The sequence below is a fragment of the Lissotriton helveticus genome, chromosome 1_1 (genome assembly GCF_964261635.1).
Source record: "Lissotriton helveticus chromosome 1_1, aLisHel1.1, whole genome shotgun sequence".
Taxonomy (NCBI): Eukaryota; Metazoa; Chordata; class Amphibia; order Caudata; family Salamandridae; genus Lissotriton; species Lissotriton helveticus.
The window spans coordinates 1,777,874,082-1,777,897,505 of NC_136057.1; the positions used below are offsets into that span (position 1 = coordinate 1,777,874,082).

Here is a 23,424-nt window from a genome sequence, read left to right on the forward strand (position 1 = left end):
TCATCCAAACGAACGTCTTTAGATCTGTCCAAGTAAAAGGACAGCACCCTTTTGGGATCCAGACGATGCAACCTCTCCTCATCCTTAGAAGGGTGTGGGGGAGGATAAAAGGTAGGGAGGGTAATGGATTGACCAAGGTGGAAAGGAGTCACCACCTTAGGCAGAAAAGCAGCCCTGGTCCTAAGAACCATTCGATCAGCATGAATGGTCAAGAAAGGGGGCTTGGAACTAAGAGCTTGAAGCTCACTTACCCTCCTTGCTGAGGGTTTTGCTACAAGGAAGACTGTCTTAAGAGTCAAAAGTCTCATAGGACATTTGTGAAGAGGCTCAAAGGGAGCACCCATCATAAAGGTCAAGACAAGATTTAAGTCCCACTGAGGCACAATAAAAGGAGTAGGAGAGAACTTATTTGTGAGGCCCTTCAAAAACCTTAAAACTACAGGAGATTTAAAAAGAGATGGCTGGTCAGGCAAACAAAGAAAAGCCAACAGCGCTGAAAGATAGCCCTTCACTGTGGCAACAGCAAGCCCCTGTTGCGCCAGAGAAAGGGCAAACTGGAGAACATCAGACAAATGGGTTCCCAAAGGGTCAATAGATTTTTCCCCACACCACGTGACAAATTTCGACCATCTATATGAATAAATGGACTTAGTGGAGTCACGCCTGGCTGACAAGATGACATCCACAACGTCAGGCGGGAGGGAAAAAGAATTCAGGTTGCCCCGTTCAATCTCCAGTCATGAAGGTGTAATGTCTGGAGGTGCGGGTGTAGAACCTGCCCCTCCATCTGAGAGAGGAGGTCTGCCCTGAGAGGGAGACGGAGCGGCGGGTGAGAGGAGAGGTGGAGAAGATCTGTATACCACACCCTTCTTGGCCAGTCCGGGGTGACCAATATGACTTGGGCCCGGTCTTGGCGAATCTTCCTCAGAACCCGAGGAATCAAAGGTATGGGAGGAAACGCGTAAAGGAGTTGATTTCCCCAACTCAACTGGAACGCATCCCCCAAGGCTCCTTGCATCGGATACTGGAGACTGCAGAATGACAGGCAGTGAGCATTCTCGCGAGTGGCGAACAGGTCCACCTGAGGAGACCCCCACATCTGAAAGATGTCGTGAACCATCTCCGGGTGAAGCCTCCACTCGTGGTCGGCAGAGAACTGCCGACTGAGACTGTCTGCACGAACGTTCAGAACTCCGGCCAGATGATTCGCCATCAGACAAATCTGATGGTCCTGAACCCAGGACCAGAGACGCAGAGCCTCTCTGCAGAGACACTGCGACCCCACTCCTCCCTGTTTGTTGATGTACCACATCGCGGTCGTGTTGTCCGTCAGGACCTGGACCGAACGACCGCGAAGGGAGGGGAGGAAGGCCTGGAGCGCCAAACGTATCGCCCGCAATTCTAGAAGGTTGATGTGAAGCAACCTTTCCTCTGGAGACCAAAGACCCTTGATCTCCAGATCCCCCAGATGAGCACCCCACCCTAGAGTGGATGCATCCGTTATCACTGTGGTCACCGGAAGAGGCAACTGAAAAGGCTTCCCCTGAGACAGGTTGCCTTCCACGCCCCACCAAGACTGACCCGCCACAGCTTCTCTGGAGATTCTCACTGACTCCCTGAGATCTCCGTTGTGCTGATACCACTGCCTGCGGAGGCACCACTGGAGCGCCCTCATGTGCCAGCGTGCATGGTTGACCAACAGAATGCATGAAGCCATCAGACCGAGCAGGCGAAGGACTTTCAGGACTGGAACGACCGCTCCATTGTAAAATAAAGGAATCATTTCCTGTATGTCGTGAATCCTTTGAGGAGGAGGGAATGCACGACATACAGTTGTGTCCAGTACTGCACCTATAAACAGGTTGCGCTGGGAGGGCACCAGGTGAGATTTGGGCACATTTATCGAAAAACCCAACCTGTACAACAACTGGGTTGTCTCTCGCAGATGATGGAGCACTCTCTCTGACGACTCTGCTTTGATCAGCCAGTCGTCCAAATAAGGGAATACAGGAATCCCCGACCTTCTGAGATGCGCCGCCACCACTGCCATCACCTTGGTGAAGACTCGAGGTGCAGTAGTAAGCCCAAACGGAAGGACCGCAAACTGATAGCGCTGCGATCCCACCGTAAAACGGAGATACTTCCTGTGTGACTTCAGGATGGGGATGTGAAAGTACGCATCCTGCAAGTCAAGCGACACCATCCAGTCTTCTTCCAGCAGTGCCTGAAGAACCTGAGCAAGGGTGAGCATCTTGAATTTCTCTTGTTTCAGATAAAAATTCAAGATCCTGAGATCCAGGATTGGACGAAGTCTTCCATCCTTTTTGGGAATCAGGAAATACCGGGAGTAACATCCCTGACCCCTTTCCTGCTCTGGGACCACCTCTATCGCACCCTTTCTTAACAGAGTTTGAACTTCTTCCTGTAGGAGTAACAGATGTTCCTCTGAGCAATATCCCTGGCAAAGAGGGTAATTGGGAGGGAATTCCCGAAAGGGAAGGGCATACCCATTTTCTACGAGATTGAGAACCCAAAGATCTGATGTAACCGATTCCCAATCTCGTAGAAAGTGGGTAAGCCGACCCCCCACCGGACCCACATGATCCTGAATGGCGGATCTAGGGCTGCTTTTCTGTGGCTGGGGGGTTGGAGGAGGTGGAGGAGGAAGAGGCTTGACGCCCTCGAGGACGGGACCTTTGCTTTCGCCTGTATGACCTATACAAGGTATTTTGCTGCTGCTGCTGCTGTTGTTGCTGCTGCTGACCTTGTCTATAGGTACGAAAAGAAAAGCGTCCAAAACCTCTGAACTTCCTGGTCGTTGAACCTCTTACTTGAAGACCAAGAGATCTAGCAGTTGCCCTGCTATCCTTAAATCTCTCTAAGGCTGTATCTGTCTTCTTACCAAAGAGTCCTTCACCATCAAAAGGCAGATCTAAGAATGCAGACTGCACATCAGCAGAAAAATCTGAGGATTTTAACCAAGCTGAACGTCTTGTGGCAACCGCAGTGCCCATGATCGTTGCAACAGAATCTGCAGTATCTAGACCGCTCTGGATAACTTGACGAGCTGCCGCCTGAGTATCAGATAAAACTTCCTCAAAGTCACCTCTGCAGTCTTCTGGAACCTTTGGAATCAATGAACGCATTGAGTCCATAAGTGCGTGCACATATCTTCCCATAAGACAAGTGGCATTCATTGATTTTAACGCCATACTTGCAGAGGAGAAAGTTTTCTTGGCTACTTGATCCTGTTTTTTAGCTTCCTTGTCACCAGACACTTGGGGAAAAGCACCAACTGACTTTTTTGAGCACGCAGCTTGAATCACCAGACTTTCAGGAGAAGGGTGAGATGACAAAAAGGCAGGGTCCTCAGGAGCCACTCTAAATCTCCTAGCCACACCTTTTGAGACAGCAGGAGCAGAAAGAGGCTTTTTCCACACCTCCATAATGGGTTCAGTCAACGCCTCATTAAATGGGAGTAATGGTTCCACAGCTGAGCTCTGTGAATGGAGAACCTCAGTAAGCAGATTTGATTTAAATTCAACAGTAGGCAATGTTAAACCTAAAAGTCCTGCTGCCTTTTTCATTACCACATGATATGGCTGAACATCCTTAGAGGGCGCATCAGGACCTGATGGCAATACCCACTCTGGGGAAAATTCAAGACCACTAGCATCAGCTAGCTCCTCGAAATAATTTTCATCCAGCTCACCTTCCTCCAAGTCTGAATGAGACTCATAATACCTCCGTTCTTCCAGGAGACGTTGAGCTTCTCTCCTAGATCTCTGTTTAAAACGGATTGCAGCCGGATCCACTGTCGACTCCGACGGCGCCGGAGCCGACGTCGGTACCGAATCTGAAGGCTTAGAAGGATGGTCCAGAGATTTGCTTGGAGCGGGCGACGCCGGCGCTAGAGTCGTCGACTTCGGTCGAGCCGGCGTCGACAATGGCGTCGACCTCGGTGGAGCCGGGTACTGCCACAGCGGAGTCGGGCCGGCATATACGGCATGAAAGGTGCCGGGGCATAAGAGTGAGGCACACCCAAATGAAATGCCATTGGACCCATGGGACCCGAAGGCGCTCCAGAGGGGTACCATGACCTCGAGAATACACCATACATAGCGTTGAGAAACGCTGAAGGATCCTGACCTGGAGCTGGAAAAGGTGGATGAGCACCCTCAGGTCTCGAGGCAGATTCGAATCTGTTTCAACAACAGGAGTCGATTCCTCTTCTTCATTAGGAACTTCACCGACCTCTTCTTGAGCCGGAGACGGCGTCGGAGTCGGATCGGAAACCAGAGTCGGAGAATGAATTTGCGACTCCGAAGGCGAGGCCTCGCCTTCTCGATCTGAAATCTCTTGTGGAGGGATCACTTTCGATTTAATCTTTTTGGGTGATCTCGACCACGAGTCTGACTTCTCACCCGAATGACGTCGAGATTCATGTCTCCTTTTCTTATGCTTCTTATGTGACCTCGAAGCATGATCCGATGAAGACTTCGAAGCCGACACCTCCCGAGATCTTGATCTTGACTTCGACCTCGACTTCTTTGAGTGGGATTTTGAAGACTTCTTTCCTTTATCAGCTTTCAGTTTTGCCACAAGAAGCTTGGTCTCCCTTTATCGCAGGGCCTTTGGATTCATTTTTTGACACGACGAACATCCATCCACGTCGTAGTCGGAGCTCAAACACCAAATACAGTCCTGGTGTGGGTCCCTAACGGACATCATCTTTCCGCATTCCCTGCAGGGTTTAAATCCCGTCTTCTTTGTCGACATAATAAAGAGACAAAGAGGCAAGAGAACAGAGAAACGAAGAAAAACAGTAACAGAGTTACCAAAAGCTACTGAGTATCCCGAAACTGTTAGCGTCGACGACGCGGAAAAAAGGGAACTGATGTCATCACGCCGGCTTGGGCCTATTATAGGCGTCGGTGACGTCAGCGGAGTCGCGAGCGATGCCGTGCCTCTATGACGTCCAGGTACACGTCGGCGCGAAGCTACAAAAATAATTTCCGAATGTTGCTGACGCAAGGGGGATATTCACAAGGTGAGGAATCCACAAGGGCAGATGTATCTATCAGAAACAAATTATAGTTAATTATGTACCAGTGGCAGTGGTTCCAGGGATTAGTAAAGTCGCCACTTATCTAGGCGTTAAAATCACTTCAAAAATACGAGAAATCAATTATATTAACTATAATGAGCTAATTAAATCTACTACTTTGTTAATAAAAAATGGCACAGACTCCCCTTGAACCTAATTGGCAGAATCAACTTAATTAAAATGAAAGTTTTACCGAAATTTCTTTATCTTTTTCGTTCAATCCCTTTAGCACTGAATAATTCTTTTTTTAAGCAATTAGATGGAATCTTCAGCAGCTTTATCTGGGGATTCAGAAAAGCTCGAAGATCGTTGGCACTTCTAAAAAATAGTTTGGATAAGGGTGGCCTTAACTTCCCCGACGTTAAGCTATATTTCTGGGCCTCGTTTGTTAGGCGTCTTCGGTCTCTACTCAATAGTGAAAACCCATTCTTTTTTCATTTATATATGCTAAAATCTGATTCAAATATGTTTTTGTTTCGAGTCAATGATCCCAACTATTTTAAGAGGGTGAAATTCAAGACCGCCAAGGATTTAATCAGGATCTGGTCCAATATACTAGCATTCTGTAGGACTACTTTTTATCATCCGAAGCTAGAGTTATGGGGTAATCCGGGTCTTCCTGGGATTTTTAATGAAGGTATGGCCCTTTGATGGTCTGCTCAGGGTATTAATGTTTTGGGGGACTTATACGGGGCACTTGGATTCCTAGATTTTCATACACTGAAACCATTGTACGACTTGCCAGAAACAATGAGATTTAAATACTTACAGCGACATGATTTTCTGATACGGAAAAACAAAATTTATGAAATTTTAGATTGCGATATTTGGAATTGTCTATATGCATCCAAAAACAAGTCGACCATAAGTGAAGCTTACAGGTGCCTCAGTGCTTTTAAAACTGATGATTGTTTAAAAGTAGCAGAGAAATGGAGTAGAAAAACGGGTTTAAATATAACATCGAAGCAGATAGCCAGTTCTTTCTCTAACATTAATAATTCTGTGCGCTCATCAAGCTTAAGGCTACAACAGTTTAGAACCACCTGCAAGCTGTATTATACACCAGAAAGGATTTCTAAGTGGTCCCTTAACAATATCTATAGTGACCGCACTAAATGTCCTAAGTGCCAAACAGTTGCAGTAGATTTGGAACATATGTTGTTCTCTTGCTCAGCCTTAAGAGAATTCTGGGTGGATTTACATAATGTTTTAGAAATTAAGGAGATTTATCTACCTTCTATTATTGCTTTAACTGTACTACTCGATATACACCCTGTTTCTCTGCCCCGGCCAGCACTGTTTACGATCCTTTTTTCTTGTGCAAAATTAACTTTAGCTAGAGCCTGGATTTCTCCTAAACCCCCTAACATTTCGGATTGGTGGTCTTTAGTAAATGAAATTCACTCTATGGAGCTAGCTCTGGCAAAACTTAGAGGGGTTCGGTCATTCAAAAAATTTGGAAACATTTGGGGTAACTTTATCTAAAAATCTAAATTGGAAATTCAACATTATTAGGAAGTCTTTTTCCCGTAGCCGGCTATCAGTTGGCCGTAGCTTCCCTGCTGCTCCGCCTTTTTTGTGTATAATATGAACTATGGTTTTTTCTATCTTTTCTTGAGCTATCAAACTAAATTCTCTCTATGTGTACTAAGTGGAATCTGAAATATGCTTTGGGCATCATTTATATTTATTTTGTAAACTTTGTCTTTCTTCTTTGTATTTGTACTGGTATGTTTTCCTCATCAGTTTGTCAATAAAAAATAAAATGAAAAAAAAGGAAGTCTCAGCACGCATACATTTATGCTAACAGAAAAACAGTTAAGTCAAAACTATTAACTTTGCTTGTGTAGGACAATACTCATTTGAGATACACAAACTGATTCCACAAATAACACCACACAGAGCCTGTCTATATCTATTTGTGCCAAGTGGTAGACGCAACATTGATGGTGCCAGAAAATGCAGAAGGTTTCAGAGGAGTCGTTTGAAGCAAGTCAATAGAGCAAGTATGTTCCGAGCTTGTTGCCACTGTAGCTGCAGAGAGAATAATTCCAAGCTTTTGCTATTCCAATGCAAAAGCACTGGGACCAGATGATTCCCAGGATGCTTTGAGAAAAGCATAAAGCAACAATGGCATACAAGAGGGGCAACTAATCAAATGGGCCTCCAAGGGATTCAATAGTACATTAACGTACGACGAATCTCTCATTGGTGAACAGAGACAGAAATCAAGTGCAAATTTGTATGTGCACAGCAGAGAAAAACAGGTTGTATGCAATGATGCCACCCCGGCCAATAGGATAGAAACCAATGCTCATTAAGCTCCAGTAGCAGCACTGTATCGAAGCTTTGAACCATGCGTTCATGGCACAGGAACATGAGTGTTAGTCTTTATTCCTTTTCGTCTTGAACTGGTAAATCCATAGCCGGTCTGAAATACCACAAATAAAGTCCTAGCAGCCAGGAGCATAGGAAGCAGAATGCCTTCTTGAAAGGTTAAAAATTCCACGGATGCAATAGTAGGAATTACACAGAACTTGGTCTCAAAGTAGACAACAACACCAGAGATAAAGTGTCAGGTTCACCAAGGCACTCTTATCTGTTGGTCTTGACTCTTACCTGTAAGGCGCTTGGTAGTGTTTTGCAGAGACGCTATAGGCCAAACTCCCAGAAACCCTATCCTACAATCTGTGACTTATCTGAACACTAAAGGTTGATGATAGTAGTTAGGGAGGAGGGCCGGATTCGGACGCTAGGGGAATGTCTTGTAGTCTACCTGCGAAGCAACAAGAAGCGCCCTTAAAAAAGATTTTTGGAAATTTGTTTTAACACCTTTTTAATATCTACTAAGTTGTTATTCTTAAGTCAAAAGGTTCCTACCTGCGGTCTACTAAGGTGGGCTTCGCATCCTAGATGTCGTCGTGGGTGTTGTCCAGTAGTTGTAGAAGTTGTCAATTGAAGTGTAGTTCTTGGGAGAAATGTTGATTAAATAATGATGAAGCGTCAATTTTCCTGGACACAAACAGCAATAAACAGGTGAGTATTTACCTTAACCTCATTTTCTATGACTAACATTAGGTTCACTTCGTGGACTTACTTGATCTCTTTTACTTAAATTCTCCACTTGACAACACAATCTGGAAGTGAATTAAACAATGAGCAAAACACAAAAAAATCATATATATAGCATATAATGTGCACGTTCTAAAAAAGTTCTGAAAGTCTTTAAAGCCTTTCTCCTTTCTTTTTACGGGCTCGGCGACGTCACCACTTCGTCAGAAGTGGGGAGGAGCTGCGAGCCGTATTGTAGCGGTTTTTTCGTTCATGCTGGATAAATTTTTCTTAGCTCGTGCATTTTCAGTGCGCTATTTTATTATCTTAATAGTGATTGGTTGTCGCGTTGCTGTGTTTTTAGTAGTCTTGATGCCATTGGGTATATGTAATGTTAGGCGGCCATTTTTGGCATATTCTGTGCGGTTACGCGCACGGCAGACCATTAATTTTAATTAGGAGCTGTCAGAGTGCCCGTGTAATGCAATCCAGATGGTCTGAGCGGTGAGCGCGTTCAATGTAAAATGACGAGAGGCGAGGCAGCAGGCGAGGCTCACAGAAGATGACTCATACGTGCTCGTCCACACTGTAGTTCTTGTGTTTCCTGAATACTCTCATTTCCAAAGGCCGCCATTTCCTTCCTTTCCTCGCACGCTGCGCTGCACTATTTTTGTCTGTGGTTTCTAAAACGGGGTTTAAAGCCGTTTTATTATAAAACATTTGGATTCTGGTTCTGTACGCTTTGTTCTCCGAATTTTAATAAGTGCTGACATGCAGACTACTGGTTGAATAAATGATGAGGGTTAAAAGTGACCTTCATCACACGTGGGTAGTTTCCAGTTATGTTTATGTCCTTTTTTTTGGCAACTGTTGCAGTTATTTTAGTCTTTGCCATGGCGTTCAAGGCGTGTTGGTTAAATCTAAATGACAATCACGGGGCCCTCGTGTTTAATTTTTGTCGCCCGCATTCGTTACAAAGGGAGCATTCTTGGAATTACTCACATACGGACATAGCCCAGAGACTCATATTCTGCTCATAAACTAGAACAGGAGTTCAAAACCTCCACGGAACAGGAAATGCCAGCCGAAGCCAACGTTGAGAGCTGTGCGACTGTGGGTAGCTGTCAGAGGGCGCATTTCAGTTCAAGGGCGTTTCTCCTTGTTTCCTCTTTGAGCAGCAGCACACCGATCTCCTCTCTGTATGTAACACCACGTTTCCACAACAGCAAAAGATGGACGCACCTGTGATCGCACAACGCCCCTCTTCAACCTAACTAAAGAAGTGTAAGCCGTAACTGGAGGTAAAAAAGCAGTGCACCCCTCCCCACCTACTCCCTTCCGAAATCTTTACGGGCCTGATTGCAGTCTGCTGTCGAGCCTGACTCGCAGAGTTAACATGCAGTCATCATTATTGTAAAGTTTGTGGAAAAAACGTGAATACGCAATATTCAGGGAAAACAGAGCCTTCCCGCGGTTACAATGGGAATTCACAAATCTCTTGTGTGTCTCACGTAATGCCAATGGCTATTTCATTAGCAAAAATTAGACTCATTGATACATGCACCACCACCACCAGTACTACCAGTACTACAGCCACCAGTACTACCACTACCACCACCACCAGTACTAACAGTACCACGACCACCAGTACTACCACTAACATCACCACCAGTACTACCAGTACCACCACCACCAGTACTACCACTACCAGTACTACCACTACCAGTACTACCATTACCACTACCACCACCACCAGTACCACCACCACCAGTACTACCAGTACCACCACCACCACCAGTACTACCACTACCAGTACCACCAACACCACCAGTACTACCAGTACTACAGCCACCAGTACTACCACTACCACCACCACCAGTACTAACAGTACCACGACCACCAGTACTACCAATACCAGTACCACTACCACCACCACTACTACCACCACCAGTACCACCACCACCAGTACTACCACTACCAGTACTACGGGCAGCAGTACCACCACCACTAGCACTACCACTACCGGTACCACCACCAGTACTACAACTACCAGTACCACCACCACCAGTACTACCACTACCAGTACCACCACCAGTACCACCACTACCAGTACTACCACCACCAGTACTACCACCACCAGTACTACCACTACCAGTACCACCACCTCCAGTACTACCACTACTACCACTACCAGTACCACCACCACCAGTACTACCAGTAACACCACCACCAGTACTACCACTACCAGTACCACCACCACCACCAGTACTTCCAGTACTACCACCATCAGTACTACCAGTTCTACCACCACCAGTACTACCACTACTACAGCCACCAGTACTACCACTACTACAGCCACCAGTACTACTACTACCACCACCACCAGTACTACCACCACCACCAGTACTACCAGTACCACCACCACCACCACTACCACCACCACCACTACTACCAGTACCACCACCACCAGTACTACCACTACCAGTACCACCACCACCAGTACTACCACCACAAGTACCACCACCACCAGTACTACCACTACCAGTACCACCACAACCAATACTACTGCTACCAGTACCACCATCAGCAATTCTAACACTACCAGTACCTCCACCACATATACTACCACTGCCAATACCACCACCACCACCAGTACTGACCACTACCAGGACCACCACCACTATTACCACCATCACCAGTACTGCCACTACCAGTACTACTGCCAGCAGTACCACCACCACCAATGCTACTGCTACCAGTACCACCACCACCAGTACTACCGCTACCAGTACCACCACCACCAGTAGCACGACTACCAGTACTACCATCACCAGTACTACCACTACCAGTACCACCACCTCCAGTACTACCACTACTACCACTACCAGTACCACCACCACCAGTACTACCAGTACCACCACCACCAGTACCACCACTACCAGTACTACCACCACCAGTACTACCACCAACAGTACTACCACTATCAGTACCACCACCTCCAGTACTACCACTACTACCACTACCAGTACCACCACCACCAGTACTACCAGTACCACCACCACCAGTATTACCACTACCAGTACCACCACCACCACCAGTACTACCAGTACTACCACCATCAGTAATACCAGTACTACCACCACCAGTACTACCACTACTACAGCCACCAGTACTACCACTACTACAGCCACCAGTACTATCACTACCACCACCACCACCAGTACTACTACCACCACCAGTACTACCACCACCAGTACTACCACAACCAGTACTACCAGTACCACTACCACCACCACCAGTACCACCACCTCCAGTACTACCACCACCAGTACTACCAGTACCACCACCACCACCAGTACTACCACTACCAGTACCACCACCACCACCAGTACTACCAGTACTACAGCCACCAGTACTACCACTACCACCACTACCAGTGCCACGACCACCAGTACTACCACTACCAGTACCACTACCACCACCATTACTACCACCACCAGTACCACCACCACCAGTACTACCACTACCAGTACTACGGCCAGCAGTACCACCACCACTAGCACTACCACTACCGGTACCACCACCAGTACTACCACTACCAGTACCACCACCACCAGTACTACCACTACCAGTACCACCACCAGTACCACCACCAGTACCACCACTATCAGTACTACCACCACCAGTACTACCACCACCAGTACTAGCATTACCAGTACCACCACCTCCAGTACTACCACTACTACCACTACCAGTACCACCACCACCAGTACTACCAGTAACACCACCACCAGTACTACCACTACCAGTACCACCACCACCAGCACCACCACTACCAGTACTACCACTAACAGTACTACCAGTACCAATACCACCACCACCAGTACCACCATCACCAGTACTACCACCACCAGTACTACCAGTACCACCACCACCAGTACTACCACTACCAGTACCACCACCACCACCAGTACTACCAGTACTACAGGCACCAGTACTACCACTACCACCACCACCAGTACTACCAGTACCACGACCACCAGTACTACCACTACCAGTACTACCACTACCACTACCACCACCAGTACTACCACCACCAGTACCACCACCACCAGTACTACCACTACCAGTACTACGGCCAGCAGTACCACCACCACCAATGCTACTGCTCACCACCAGCCATCAGTGCACAATTTCTACAGGCAGTCACGGCCATCAGTACATGCATCGATTGTTACACATCCACAATTAAGTATTGTACCAATCTCAGTATGGTACACTTTAGTTTTAAACATATTCATGTAAAAACACAGCATGCCACCATTGCTACAATTACAATCTAACACACATAATTCCACTACACACCACATTAACACACTCCATAACACTTAGCAAAGATACATTACCATTTACAATGCCATTAGCTCAAATAAATCCTAGCCCGATTGCATTTCTAATGCTTGTTTAATAAAGGAATGTTTCAAAAATGGTTCCTCTTCTTAAAAGTGCCTTTCTTGCGATGGGCGCCTGAAGTATGTTAGAATGTACTTAGCTCTCTTTTCTCTTGTCCTTTAACCATCATCTTGCAGGTTTATAAGCGGAGTCGAAACTCTGGGAGCCTGAAGAATTCGACGGTTCCTGGAAATGAAGACTCCTTAGCGCGATGCTTTCCCCAAGAGATCCGGAAGGCTAAGCAAGTTCGAGAAGCCTGGGTGTGGCTTTAAATACCTCTGCCACACCCAAGCACGTTCTCAGGTCTAAGCGCGTATGGGCGTACTTATGCTGTGTTTAAGAATTCACACAGCGTAAGAGAAGCCGCATACGCGAGCATCTTTTTACATGCTTTTCCTGTTTTAAAAGACGGGTTACAAAGCATGTATTAACGAAATGCCACAGTGGTTACCTGACTTACCCGCAGTGTGCAGACTCCTTCCTCTTCATGCCGAGCAAGTAAAGCACCAGAAACTTCCCGATAAGCCTTCCCCACAACCAGTGACTAGACCAACAACCATTGGCAAACTCAATACAATATTGCTCTCTTTCCTAAAATGAAAATACGCAAATCATGCCTCTACACCAACTGTGAAATAAACAACACATTTCCGATACATTTACACTTTGAAGTGCAGGATGCACGGGATAGGGGTGGGTTTTTTAGAGGGAGCAATTATGTACATCTCCATATATCCACGTACTGTGTCCTTGTTGCTGATAACTTAATAATTGGAGGTTGGCAGGGTGGAATCATGATATAAAGACGTTAACAAATGTAAGACTACCTTTGTATTGGAATTATACAAGATATGAAGGTCCAGCTGCCCTAAATGCTGTGTGAAGTTGGTAGGACGTACCGTCTCTATCTTGGATGCAGACCTTCAAAATAGGAGATCAAACGTTTCTCTGGCGGAAGTTAATGCCATAACAGTTGGAAAAATCATGGCCTTCAGTGTTTTTAGAGGATCAAAGCTGTTTGAAATATATCTCACAGGCTATAGCATAACCTCCCTTACAGTACGTGTAGGTTCAAAATGAACTAGTGTACAAGGCAAATTTGATAGAACTTACACCACATACGTTTTCTTTCTTTTTTGTTAGGCACAGGAGATTAAGTGATTTGCCCAGAATCACAGGATGTAAGGCTACATCCTCACCCCTAAGTTATGCCAGCTCGCTTACTACAGACAGTCTTGATCGTGAGCCAGAACTTTAATATTTCCCGAAAGCAGGGTCGGATTGGGATCACAATTCGGCCCGGGCACTGACGAAAAAAGTGGCCCACATTCAAGAGGCGTGGCCCATATTTAAGGGGCCTGGCCCACATTCAAGGGGCGTGCCCTTTCATGAAACACCATTTGCACAGACAAGGAATGAAAGTGGGAGGATACTGTTCTTGCACAGGACAGAGGGCCAAGGTGACAATGGCCTACATGCTGAGCAACTAAAAAAAATAGCAAGGCCCCTTTCTGTCACAAAATTATTCCAGCCCTCCAGCACAGGGGCACCTGAAAAGCAGCAAAGCCCCTGCTATTACTAACCTACTTAGCCCTCCCAACACCTTCAGCTCAGGAGCACATGAACAGAGGTAAGGCCCCTGCAATTAGTAAATTAATCAGCCCTCCAGACCTCGGGAAAATGTCCTGGCAGGGGAGCACAAAACACAGCTCTCTGGGTCATCCAAGGTAGCCAGGTAGCCAGGGGGGAGGCTGAGGTGAAGCTGGTGCATGGGAAGTGCCTTCCCAGTGTGTTCTGGCAGTTTGAGTGTTTACCATTTACTGTAGTATTACCCTTGTACCTGTGTTTGGTACCCTTTTGTAACTTGCACATGTCACTTTTCTCTGGTATCACACTGTATGCTACCTCTCACTTTTGTTTGCTATAGATACTTGCACAAGTGCCACCATTGCCTACGTAATGTTTGTTCTTGTGCTGGAGTGTCTGCCATTTATTGCAGTATTATACCTCTACTTGTACTTTGTACGCTTTTGTAACCTGCACACATATCACTTTTTCCTCCTGTAATGTACCGATTGCTACCTCATGTATTTTGGTTGCTCACTATTGTCACATTTGATTCATGTAACTTAACGTTTGCTTTTGTAATTTGTCCACTTGTAATTTTTCTCCTCATGTATTATTGCTGTTCCTAGTGTGAAGCGCTCTGACACCTTCGGGTAAAGTCCGCGCTATATATAAAATCGCATAAATAAATAAAATAAAAAAAATTCCAAACATCACCTGGCCCCAGTGGCGTCACTGGGGTTGGTGTCACCCGGTGCGGGTAACTCATGGTGTCACCCCCTCACTACTTACCGCATGGACCACCTATGTCGGAAATGTACGGCGCTAGGTACTGTCTTACTCCCTCTAGCTCCCTCTCTCTGTCTAGCTCCCACTAGCTCCCTCTGGTTCCCTCTCTCTCTGTCTTACTCCCTCTAGCTCCCTCTGGTTCCCTCTCTCTCTGTCTTACTCCCTCTAGCTCCCTCTCTCTGTCTAGCTCCCTCTCTCCGTCTTACTCCCTCTAGCTCCCTCTGTTCCCTCTCTCTCTGTCTTATGCCCTCTAGCTCCCTATCTCTCTGTCTTACTCCCGCTAGCTCCCTCTCCCTCTGTCTTACTCCCTCTAGCTCCCTCTCTCTGTCTTGCTCCCTCTAGCTCCCTCTCTTACTCCTTCTAGCTCCCTCTCTCTCTGTCTTACTCCTTCTAGCTCCCTCTCTCTCTGTCTTACTCCCTCTAGCTCCCTCTCTCTGTCTTACTCCCTCTAGCTCCCGCTCTCTCTCTCTTACTCCCTCTAGCACCCTCTCTCTGTCTTACTCCCTCTAGCTCCCGCTCTCTCTCTTACTCCCTCTAGCCCCCTCTCTCTCTGTCTTACTCCGTCTAGCTCCCTCTCTCTGTCTTACTCCCTCTAGCTCCCGTTCTCTCTCTCTTACTCCCTCTAGCTCCCGCTCTCTCTCCTATCCCTCTAGCTCCCTCTCTCTCTGTCTTACTCCCTCTAGCTTCCTCTCTCTGTCTTACTCCCTATAGCTCCCGCTCTCTCTCTCTCTTACTCCCTCTAGCTCCCGCTCTCTCTCTCTTACTCCCTCTAGCTCCCGCTTTCTCTCTTATCCCTCTAGCTACCCCTCTCTCTCTTGCTCCCTCTCTCTCTGTCTTACTCCCTCTAGCTCCCTCTCTCTGTCTAGCTCCCTCTATCTGTCTTACTCCCTCTAGCTCCCTCTGGTTCCCTCTCTCTCTGTCTTACTCCCTCTAGCTACCTCTGGTTCCCTCTCTCTCTGTCTTACTCCCTTTAGCTCCCTATCTCTCTGTCTTACTCCATCTAGCTCCCTCTCTCTGTCTAGCTCCCTCTAGCTCCCTCTCCCTGTCTTACTCCCTCTAGCTCCCTCTGGTTCCCTCTCTCTCTGTCTTACTCCCTCTAGCTCCCTATCTCTCTGTCTTACTCCCTCTAGCTCCCTCTCTCTGTCTTACTCCCTCTAGCTCCCGCTCTCTCTCTCTCTTACTCCCTCTAGCTCCCGCGCTCTCTTATCCCTCTAGCTCCCTCTTTCTCTGTCTTACTCCCTCTAGCTCCCTCTCTCTCTGTCTTACTCCCTCTAGCTCCCTCTCTCTGTCTTACTCCCTCTAGCTCCCGCTCTCTCTCTCTTACTCCCTCTAGCTCCCGCTCTCTTTCTTATCCCTCTAGCTCCCTCTCTCTCTCTTACTCCCTCTAGCTCCCTCTCTCTCTGTCTTGCTCCCTCTAGCTCCCTCTGTCTGTTTTACTCCCTCTAGCTCCCTCTCTCTCTCTGTATTGCTCCCTCTAGCTCCCTCTCTCTGTCTTACCCCCTCTAGCTTCCTCTCTCTCTGTCTTACTCCCTCTAGCCCCCTCTCTCTTACTCCCTCTAGCTCCCTCTCTCTTACTCCCTCTAGCCCCCTCTCTCTCTGTCTTGCTCCCTCTAGCTCTCTCTCTCTGTCTTACTCCCTCTAGCTCCCTCTCACTCTGTCTTGCTCCCTCTAGCTCCCTCTCTCTCTCTTACTCCCTCTAGCTCCCACTCTCTGTCTAGCACCCTCTAGCTCACTCTCTCTATATCTTACTCCCTCTAGCTCCCTCTCTCTGTCTAGCTCCCTATCTCTCTGTCTTGCTCCCTCTAGCTCCCTCTGTCTCCCTCTCTCTGTCTTACTCCCTCTAGCTCCCTCTCTCTCTGTGATACTCCCTCTAGCTCCCTCTCTCTCTGTCTTACTCCCTCTAGCTCGGTCTCTCTGTCTAGCTCCCTCTCTCTTACTCCCTCTAGCTCCCTCTCCCTCTGTCTTGCTCCCTCTAGCTCCCTCTCTCTCTATCTTAATCCCTCTAGCTCCCTCTCTCTGTCTAGCTCCCACTCTCGCTGTCTTACTCCCTCTTGCTCCCTCTCTCTCTGTCTTACTCCCTCTAGCTCCCTCTCTCTCTGTCTTACTCCCTCTAGCTCCCTCTCTCTCTCTGTCTTACTCCCTCAAGCTCCCTCTCTCTTACTCCCTCTAGCTCCCTCTCTGTTTTGCTCCCTCTAGCTCCCTCTCTCTCTGTCTTGCTCCGTCTAGCTCCCTCTCTCTCTGTCTTACTCCCTCTAGCTCCCTCTCTCTGTCTTACTCCCTCAAGCTCCCTCTCTCTTACTCCCTCTAGCTCCCTCTCTGTTTTGCTCCCTCTAGCTCCCTCTCTCTCTGTCTTGCTCCGTCTAGCTCCCTCTCTCTCTGTCTTACTCCCTCTAGCTCCCTCTCTCTGTCTTACTCCCTCTAGCTCCCTCTCTCTGTCTAGCTCCCTATCTCTCTGTCTTGCTCCCTCTAGCTCCCTCTATCTCCCTCTCTCTGTCTTACTCCCTCTAGCTCCCTCTCTCTCTGTCTTACTCCCTCTAGCTCCCTCTCTCTGTCTAGCTCCCTCTCTCTCTTACTCCCTCTAGCTCCCTCTCCCTCTGTCTTGCTCCCTCTCCCTTTATCTTAATCCCTCTAGCTCCCTCTCTCTGTCTAGATCCCTCTCTCCCTGTCTTACTCCCTCTGTCTCCCTCTCTGTCTTACTCCCTCTTGCTCCCTCTCTCTCTGTCTTACTCCCTCTCTCCCTGTCTTACTCCCTCTAGCTCCCTCTCTCTCTGTCTTACTCCCTCTAGCTCCCTCAAGCTCCCTCTCTCTTACTCCCTCTAGCTCTCTCTCTGGCTTGCTCCCTCTAGCTCCCTCTCTCTCTGTCTTGCTCCGTCTAGCTCCCTCTCTCTCTGTCTTACTCCCTCTAGCTCCCTCTCTCTCCGTCTTAGTCCCTCTAGCTCCCTCTCTGTCTTGCTCCCTCTAGCTCCCTCTCTCTCTTACTCCCTCTAGCTCCCTCCCTCTCTTGCTCGCTCTAGCTCCCTCTCTCTCTGTCTTACTCCCTCTAGCTCCCTCTCTCTGTCTAGCTCCCTCTCTCGATGTCTTACTCCCTCTAGCTCCCTCGGTCTCCCTCTCTCTCTGTCTTACTCTCTCTAGCTCCCTCTCTCTCTGTCTTACTCCCTCTAGCTCCCTCTCTTTGTCTAGCTCCCTCTAGCTCCCTCTCTCTTTCTCCCTCTAGCTCCTTCTGTCTCCCTCTCTCTCTGTCTTACTCCCTCTAGCTCCCTCTCTGTCGTACTCCCTCTAGCTCCCTCTCTCTGTCTTCCTCCCTCTAGCTCCCTCTCTCTTATTCCCTCTAGCTCCCTCTCTCTCTGTATTGCTCCCTTTAGCTCCCTCTCTCTCTATCTTACTCCCTCTAGCTCCCTCTCTCTGTCTTACTCCCTCTGCCTCCCTCTCTCTCTTACTCCATCTGTCTTCCCTGGATTTGTATAAACAAGAGTGCGAGCAACAGGTGGCACTGTAGTGAAGAGCAAGCTGAAATTTGGAACTGGTTCACTGAAAAACTGAAGACTGTGCAAGATACTGAAAAATAGGAAACCATGCACCCTCAGATGAGCTAGGCTGCTATAGAGTTGCCTTGTGAGCAAAGAAAATTGCAGTCAAGCATTGCAGATCTGCGAGACGCTGGCGAGTGTGAACAGCATGAGGGACAAGCTTGCACAGGGAGCGACAGTAAAGGTGAGAGCAGAGGCGAGGCTGCAGTGCAGATTGGTGTCACCCCATGTGTTGTGTCACCTGGTGAGGTCCGCACCCCTCGCACCCCCCTAGTGACGCCGCTGGCCCCCACAGCAAGACCCATTCTTCCTCGCCCACTATGCCCTGAATGTGAAGGGCTGTGGGCGAGGTGTTAATACTAACACCGTTTCTGGGCTGCATGGGCCCCAGGGGGGCCTAGGTGAAAATGGCTCAAAGGCCTGAGAAACACCTGGCCCCCAGGGAGGCCGATTCTTGCAAACAATCACCCCTCCCAGCCCAGCCTCAGCTTGATTGCTTGGCAGGGCAGGGGTGAAGGAGAGGCCACAGCTGACAATCGCTGTCCGGCCGCACAGCGAGGCTGCTTTCATTTTCTCTGTCTGTCTCCGTGCACTCTGTAGCCCGTTTTTTTTTTCTCCCCTTTCCTAGTCCACTCTCTGTGGACTGGGACAGGGGAGAAAAAAACGGCCCACAGAGGGCACTGAGGCACCGGCCCTTCGGCCCATGCCCGAATGCCCGCCTTGCCAATCCGCCCCTGCCCGAAAGTAAAGTGAAACTCAGACATTTCATGTCCGCATGGGACCCTCTCTGGTTGCCTGCCCTGTCTGCCAACCACGCATGTTTCAATTCAAGTTTTTCTTTGTTTTTTTTTAACAGTACATACATTGTCATGCCAGCACGATGATAAAACATTATGAAAACAAATGCTTAGTATGTGTTTGCACACGTCATGTTATTTTGATGTATGTGCATGTATATGAAACCTGCAGCCAATGTATGACATGTCAATACCAGTTGTATATAATTACTGCTATGAGTACAAATAAGACTGTGATACTTTAAGAGCCAACACGTGCACACAATCTGTGAAAAGTGCAAGCTGTGCCACAATGCACGTAGCTTTTAAAAAAAAAATCAAAATTCATTAGAAAAGTCCAGAGTAAACATACCTTTTCTATATATTACATTAAGGTGGCGTTTCATGCCTCAAAAATATTATCCTTATATACCTAAAATAATACAAATTGGACACATAAGCACCATTAGCACCTATTAATCTGTAAGCAGTGCCGTCCAACAGAGGGAAGTAGGTATGTGAAGAACCTACCCGGTCATCTGGTGAGCCATAGAGTAGATCGTAATGGGGGAGGACCTCTTCCACCAGGGTTTTCAGCTCCTCTAGATAGAAGGCTGGGGGCCTCACAAGTTCTACACGGGTCATGATGGCTCTCACATACGGAAAACAGCAGCTATAGTAGAGGAGGTATAGATCGCAGCAGTGTCAGTAGAGAAGTGGAGTGTTTCATACACCGCAATGTATTTGTACACCACATAAGCAGTTTTAGCCATGCACGGACACCGCCATTGGACTGCGAGTTTCAAATTCATCAATGTAACACAAAGGCTTCAGCATCTGTGTGTGAGACCAGATTCTAAAATTAAAACATTAGGGATACGAGTGCCTACCATGGTGTGATGGCCCACTTGTTCATTGCTGAGTTTCATTGCAACATGAAACATCATATGACTAATATGAGACCAAAAACTATTCTTAACAACTGTCACTGTAGATGTGGCTTGTATTTTAATGCTACACTAACAAAAACTATGGCTTTGTTGCGCTCATCTTTGTAAGAAAACGTATTCAAGACACATGAAGAGACAGTGACAGGAACCAAACGAGTTTCGAAGATTCCACATCAGAGGCTGGGAAGGCTGGTAATGCGGCACATATGCAACTTTTTAAAATAATTTGAAGCCTTAAACTGAGATGCCAATAGGGACCTGTTTTAGCACCAGCATGCCAGTACCTGCTGGGCTGAATACAAGGAGAACCCTGCCCAAAATAAGCCCAGAGTACAGTCATGTCATGACATGTCTAGAGAGGGGTACACCTTCATAATGGGAGGACCCATGCATAAACTGCTACAATCTAACTTCCGCATGATGTCTCATACAACTCAGCTGTGTGTAGGATCGCAGTTAAGTTGGCAATTATTCTGTGAAAAGGAGTTAATATGTGACACGTCGGTGTGGTTCTTAGAATTAGAGTTTGTATGCTATGATCAACATACCAATGCACAGATATAGAGACAAGTTGAGTGAGAGCTGGGTAAGCAATGTTGTAAGTATGCCAAAATGTTGTGTAAAACTGAGATATTTAGATCTGGATGTGTTTTTTTTACAAGTGTTGTCATTGGCATGGTTTATGTCACACCAATCACTGGGCAAGTGCAAGTCAAAAATTGTTAGAAAACTATACAGTATGTAGAAGGTACCTCTACTGTACCGAACAATCACAGTACAGGAATACATGTGACACATTAAAAATGCCATTCTTATATACAGTACTCATTAGGTACTTTTAAAATCATGATGTCACTCAGACTACCATGTGGGTACCTGTCTGTGCATGCAAACACAGTTGCAGAATTCACAATCCTCATGGGCACAGTAGCACTGGCCTCACCATTCCCATGGTGACAGGTCAGGGCTTATTTATCGAACATGCAAGTTATGGAAATGTGTACTTTGAACTTGACTTAGCAAACCATACAGAGATTGTGTGTGTGACACAGGGAGATCATTCATGTGGAAGGAGGTAACACCTGTGTACACATGTGCACACTAGTGCTCTATCAACATGTAGCATAACTATCCATCTTGATTTTTTGATTGCAATGTTAGTCACTGCAACACATCTGCCAGATATGCAATCTAACCATAACCAGACTTGCAATTCAAAAATGAATATTCTTAAAAAAAGATTATACATACCCACCATAAATCAGACCAGTCTCAGTCCATGTATGTCAACATGTCCATCCATGGGACACATGGCCATCGCCAGTTGTGTGCCTTCATCAGTGTCATTTACTCTATCAAATTTCTTAGCTTTTGTACCAGAAACACACATGTATGATCCTAAACACATAGATCCTGACTGCTCCACATTTGTATGTAAAACGATGACAGCACGCTTGTATATCAAACACATTTAAAATTTATGAGGGATTGATGAAGTCCCCACAACAACACATCAGGCCTTTGGTCAGTCCATGCAAAGAATCCTGGTGGCAGGTGTATAATATGTATGCCACCTCACTTGCCTACCAAACACTGTCAGCACAAACTCCTCTGGAGGGGCATCTGGTTGGTAAGGAAGGCACCTCAGGGATCTCTATGGGAGTGGTGGGCTTGGGTTTAGTAGGGGTGCGTTTTGGTTTGGGAGGGGTGGACTTTGCCCTGGGTGGGCGCATATTCGAAGTGAAATGGGGCGTGCCTCTTTTCCTCTTTCTGGGGGTAGATTTTGGAGGAGTAGCCCGTGATTTTGAATGATAGGGATGGAAAAAACGGACCTGGGCTGATGGAGGGGAGGGAGTTGTCCCATGGGGCTAAGTCAAAGGGAGCAACAGTAATAGTCATGGGTAGAAGTTGTGGGTAAATCCAAGATGGGGTCAGGTTGAGAGGTATTGGAAATTGACATGGATGCTGTTTTGAAATGTGATGTGGATGGAGTTGTGGTGAGTGTTCTGATGGAGGGAGGTGTGGATGGCTGTATGTCTGCAGGTGTAGTGTTTGTGCTGATGGGGCGTTGTGGATGGCTGTATGTCTGCAGGTGTATATGCTGATAGGGGAAGTGTGGATGGCTGTATGTCTGCAGGTGTAGTGTTTGTGCTGATGGAGAGGTGCTGATGGCTGTATATCTGCAGGTGTGGTATGTGAGGTGATTCAGGGAGGTTGATGGTTATGTGCAGCAGGAGGTGTGTGTTTGGGTGAGTGCATGCACAGGTGTATGTGTGATTGGGGCAGGCAGAGGATGAGGATTTTTGGATGGCATGGGCATAGGGTCAGAGAAGGATGTTTGACAGAAGGCTGGGTTTGGTGTAAAGCTGCCATTAGCCAGGAGGCCAGAGCCTGAACGGATTAGGACACACATACCACTGTGAATTCCACCCAGGTAGGCAGCTATCTGTGTACTTCGGCTGCCCAGACCCTGGATGGCATTCAACAGTGCAGTCTGCCATACAGGGATCTTTTCAGGAAGTCAATAGCATCCTCACCAAGAGCAGCTAGGGCTAGGGGCATTGGAGCAGGGGTAGAGGTAGAGGTGCCTGCAGCAGAGGAGATGCCTTCCCTCTTAAGGAAACAGGCCTGGGCAACTGGCTAGGGAGCAGCAGGGAGAGCAGAGATGGTAGTGGAGGCACTGATGACACTATGCCAGGTTGGGTGGGGTCCGCCACCACCAAGGAAGAGCCCCTGGAGTTTGACTGACTGGACGTAGTCATCAGGCTAGGATCCTCCATTGCACTCCCCTCGCCCTCTTGGACACTGGGTCCATCAGCATCAGTGTCCCGACCGGACCCACTTTGGCCAACTGCTTCCCCAACATCTTGGGCCAAGTTTCCTCCACTTGGTTGGGTGGATGCTGGAATGGAACACTAACTAGGTTAAAGTAAACACTGTAGACTCACAGGAGGTAAAGAATAGCACATTGAGCAACATGCAATGTAGAGTTTAAGCCACCTAGTAGGTATGCCAGTACTGTTGGAGTCTTTGAAAGAGTACGTGCATGTACGCAGCATGAGCTTGTAACAACTTCACACATGGTGGCACTGAACACAGTCTACCACAATTGAATGAGTGAACTTGTAGCTACTCTTTATCCATGCATGTAGCAAGGTCGGATTAGACCCTGTAAAATGTGCACCTTTTCTCACACAACTGTGAAA

At 47.5% G+C, this 23,424-nt stretch overlaps 1 protein-coding gene across 14 annotated transcripts in view; it reads right to left on the reverse strand.

The window, feature by feature from the left end:
• The window catches only part of LOC144752260 (uncharacterized), a 413,494-nt gene that overhangs the window by 175,567 nt on the left and 214,503 nt on the right, over nucleotides 1-23,424 (reverse strand). For 9 of the 14 annotated variants that reach the window (XR_013594112.1, XR_013594108.1, XR_013594110.1 and 6 more), the window contains 4 exons: nucleotides 19,800-19,941; nucleotides 13,071-13,201; nucleotides 7,988-8,119; nucleotides 7,727-7,883 (listed from right to left, as the gene is read on the reverse strand). Coding sequence is in view for 8 of the 14 variants with exons in the window: in XM_078640284.1 (XP_078496410.1) it covers nucleotides 8,059-8,119; nucleotides 13,071-13,201; nucleotides 19,800-19,941 (334 nt within the window). In the remaining 6 variants the exon portion in view is untranslated. The remainder of the gene's footprint in view (nucleotides 1-7,726; nucleotides 7,884-7,987; nucleotides 8,120-13,070; nucleotides 13,202-19,799; nucleotides 19,942-23,424) is intronic. The other 5 variants (XM_078640286.1, XM_078640282.1, XM_078640283.1 and 2 more) reach the window with 3 other exon arrangements.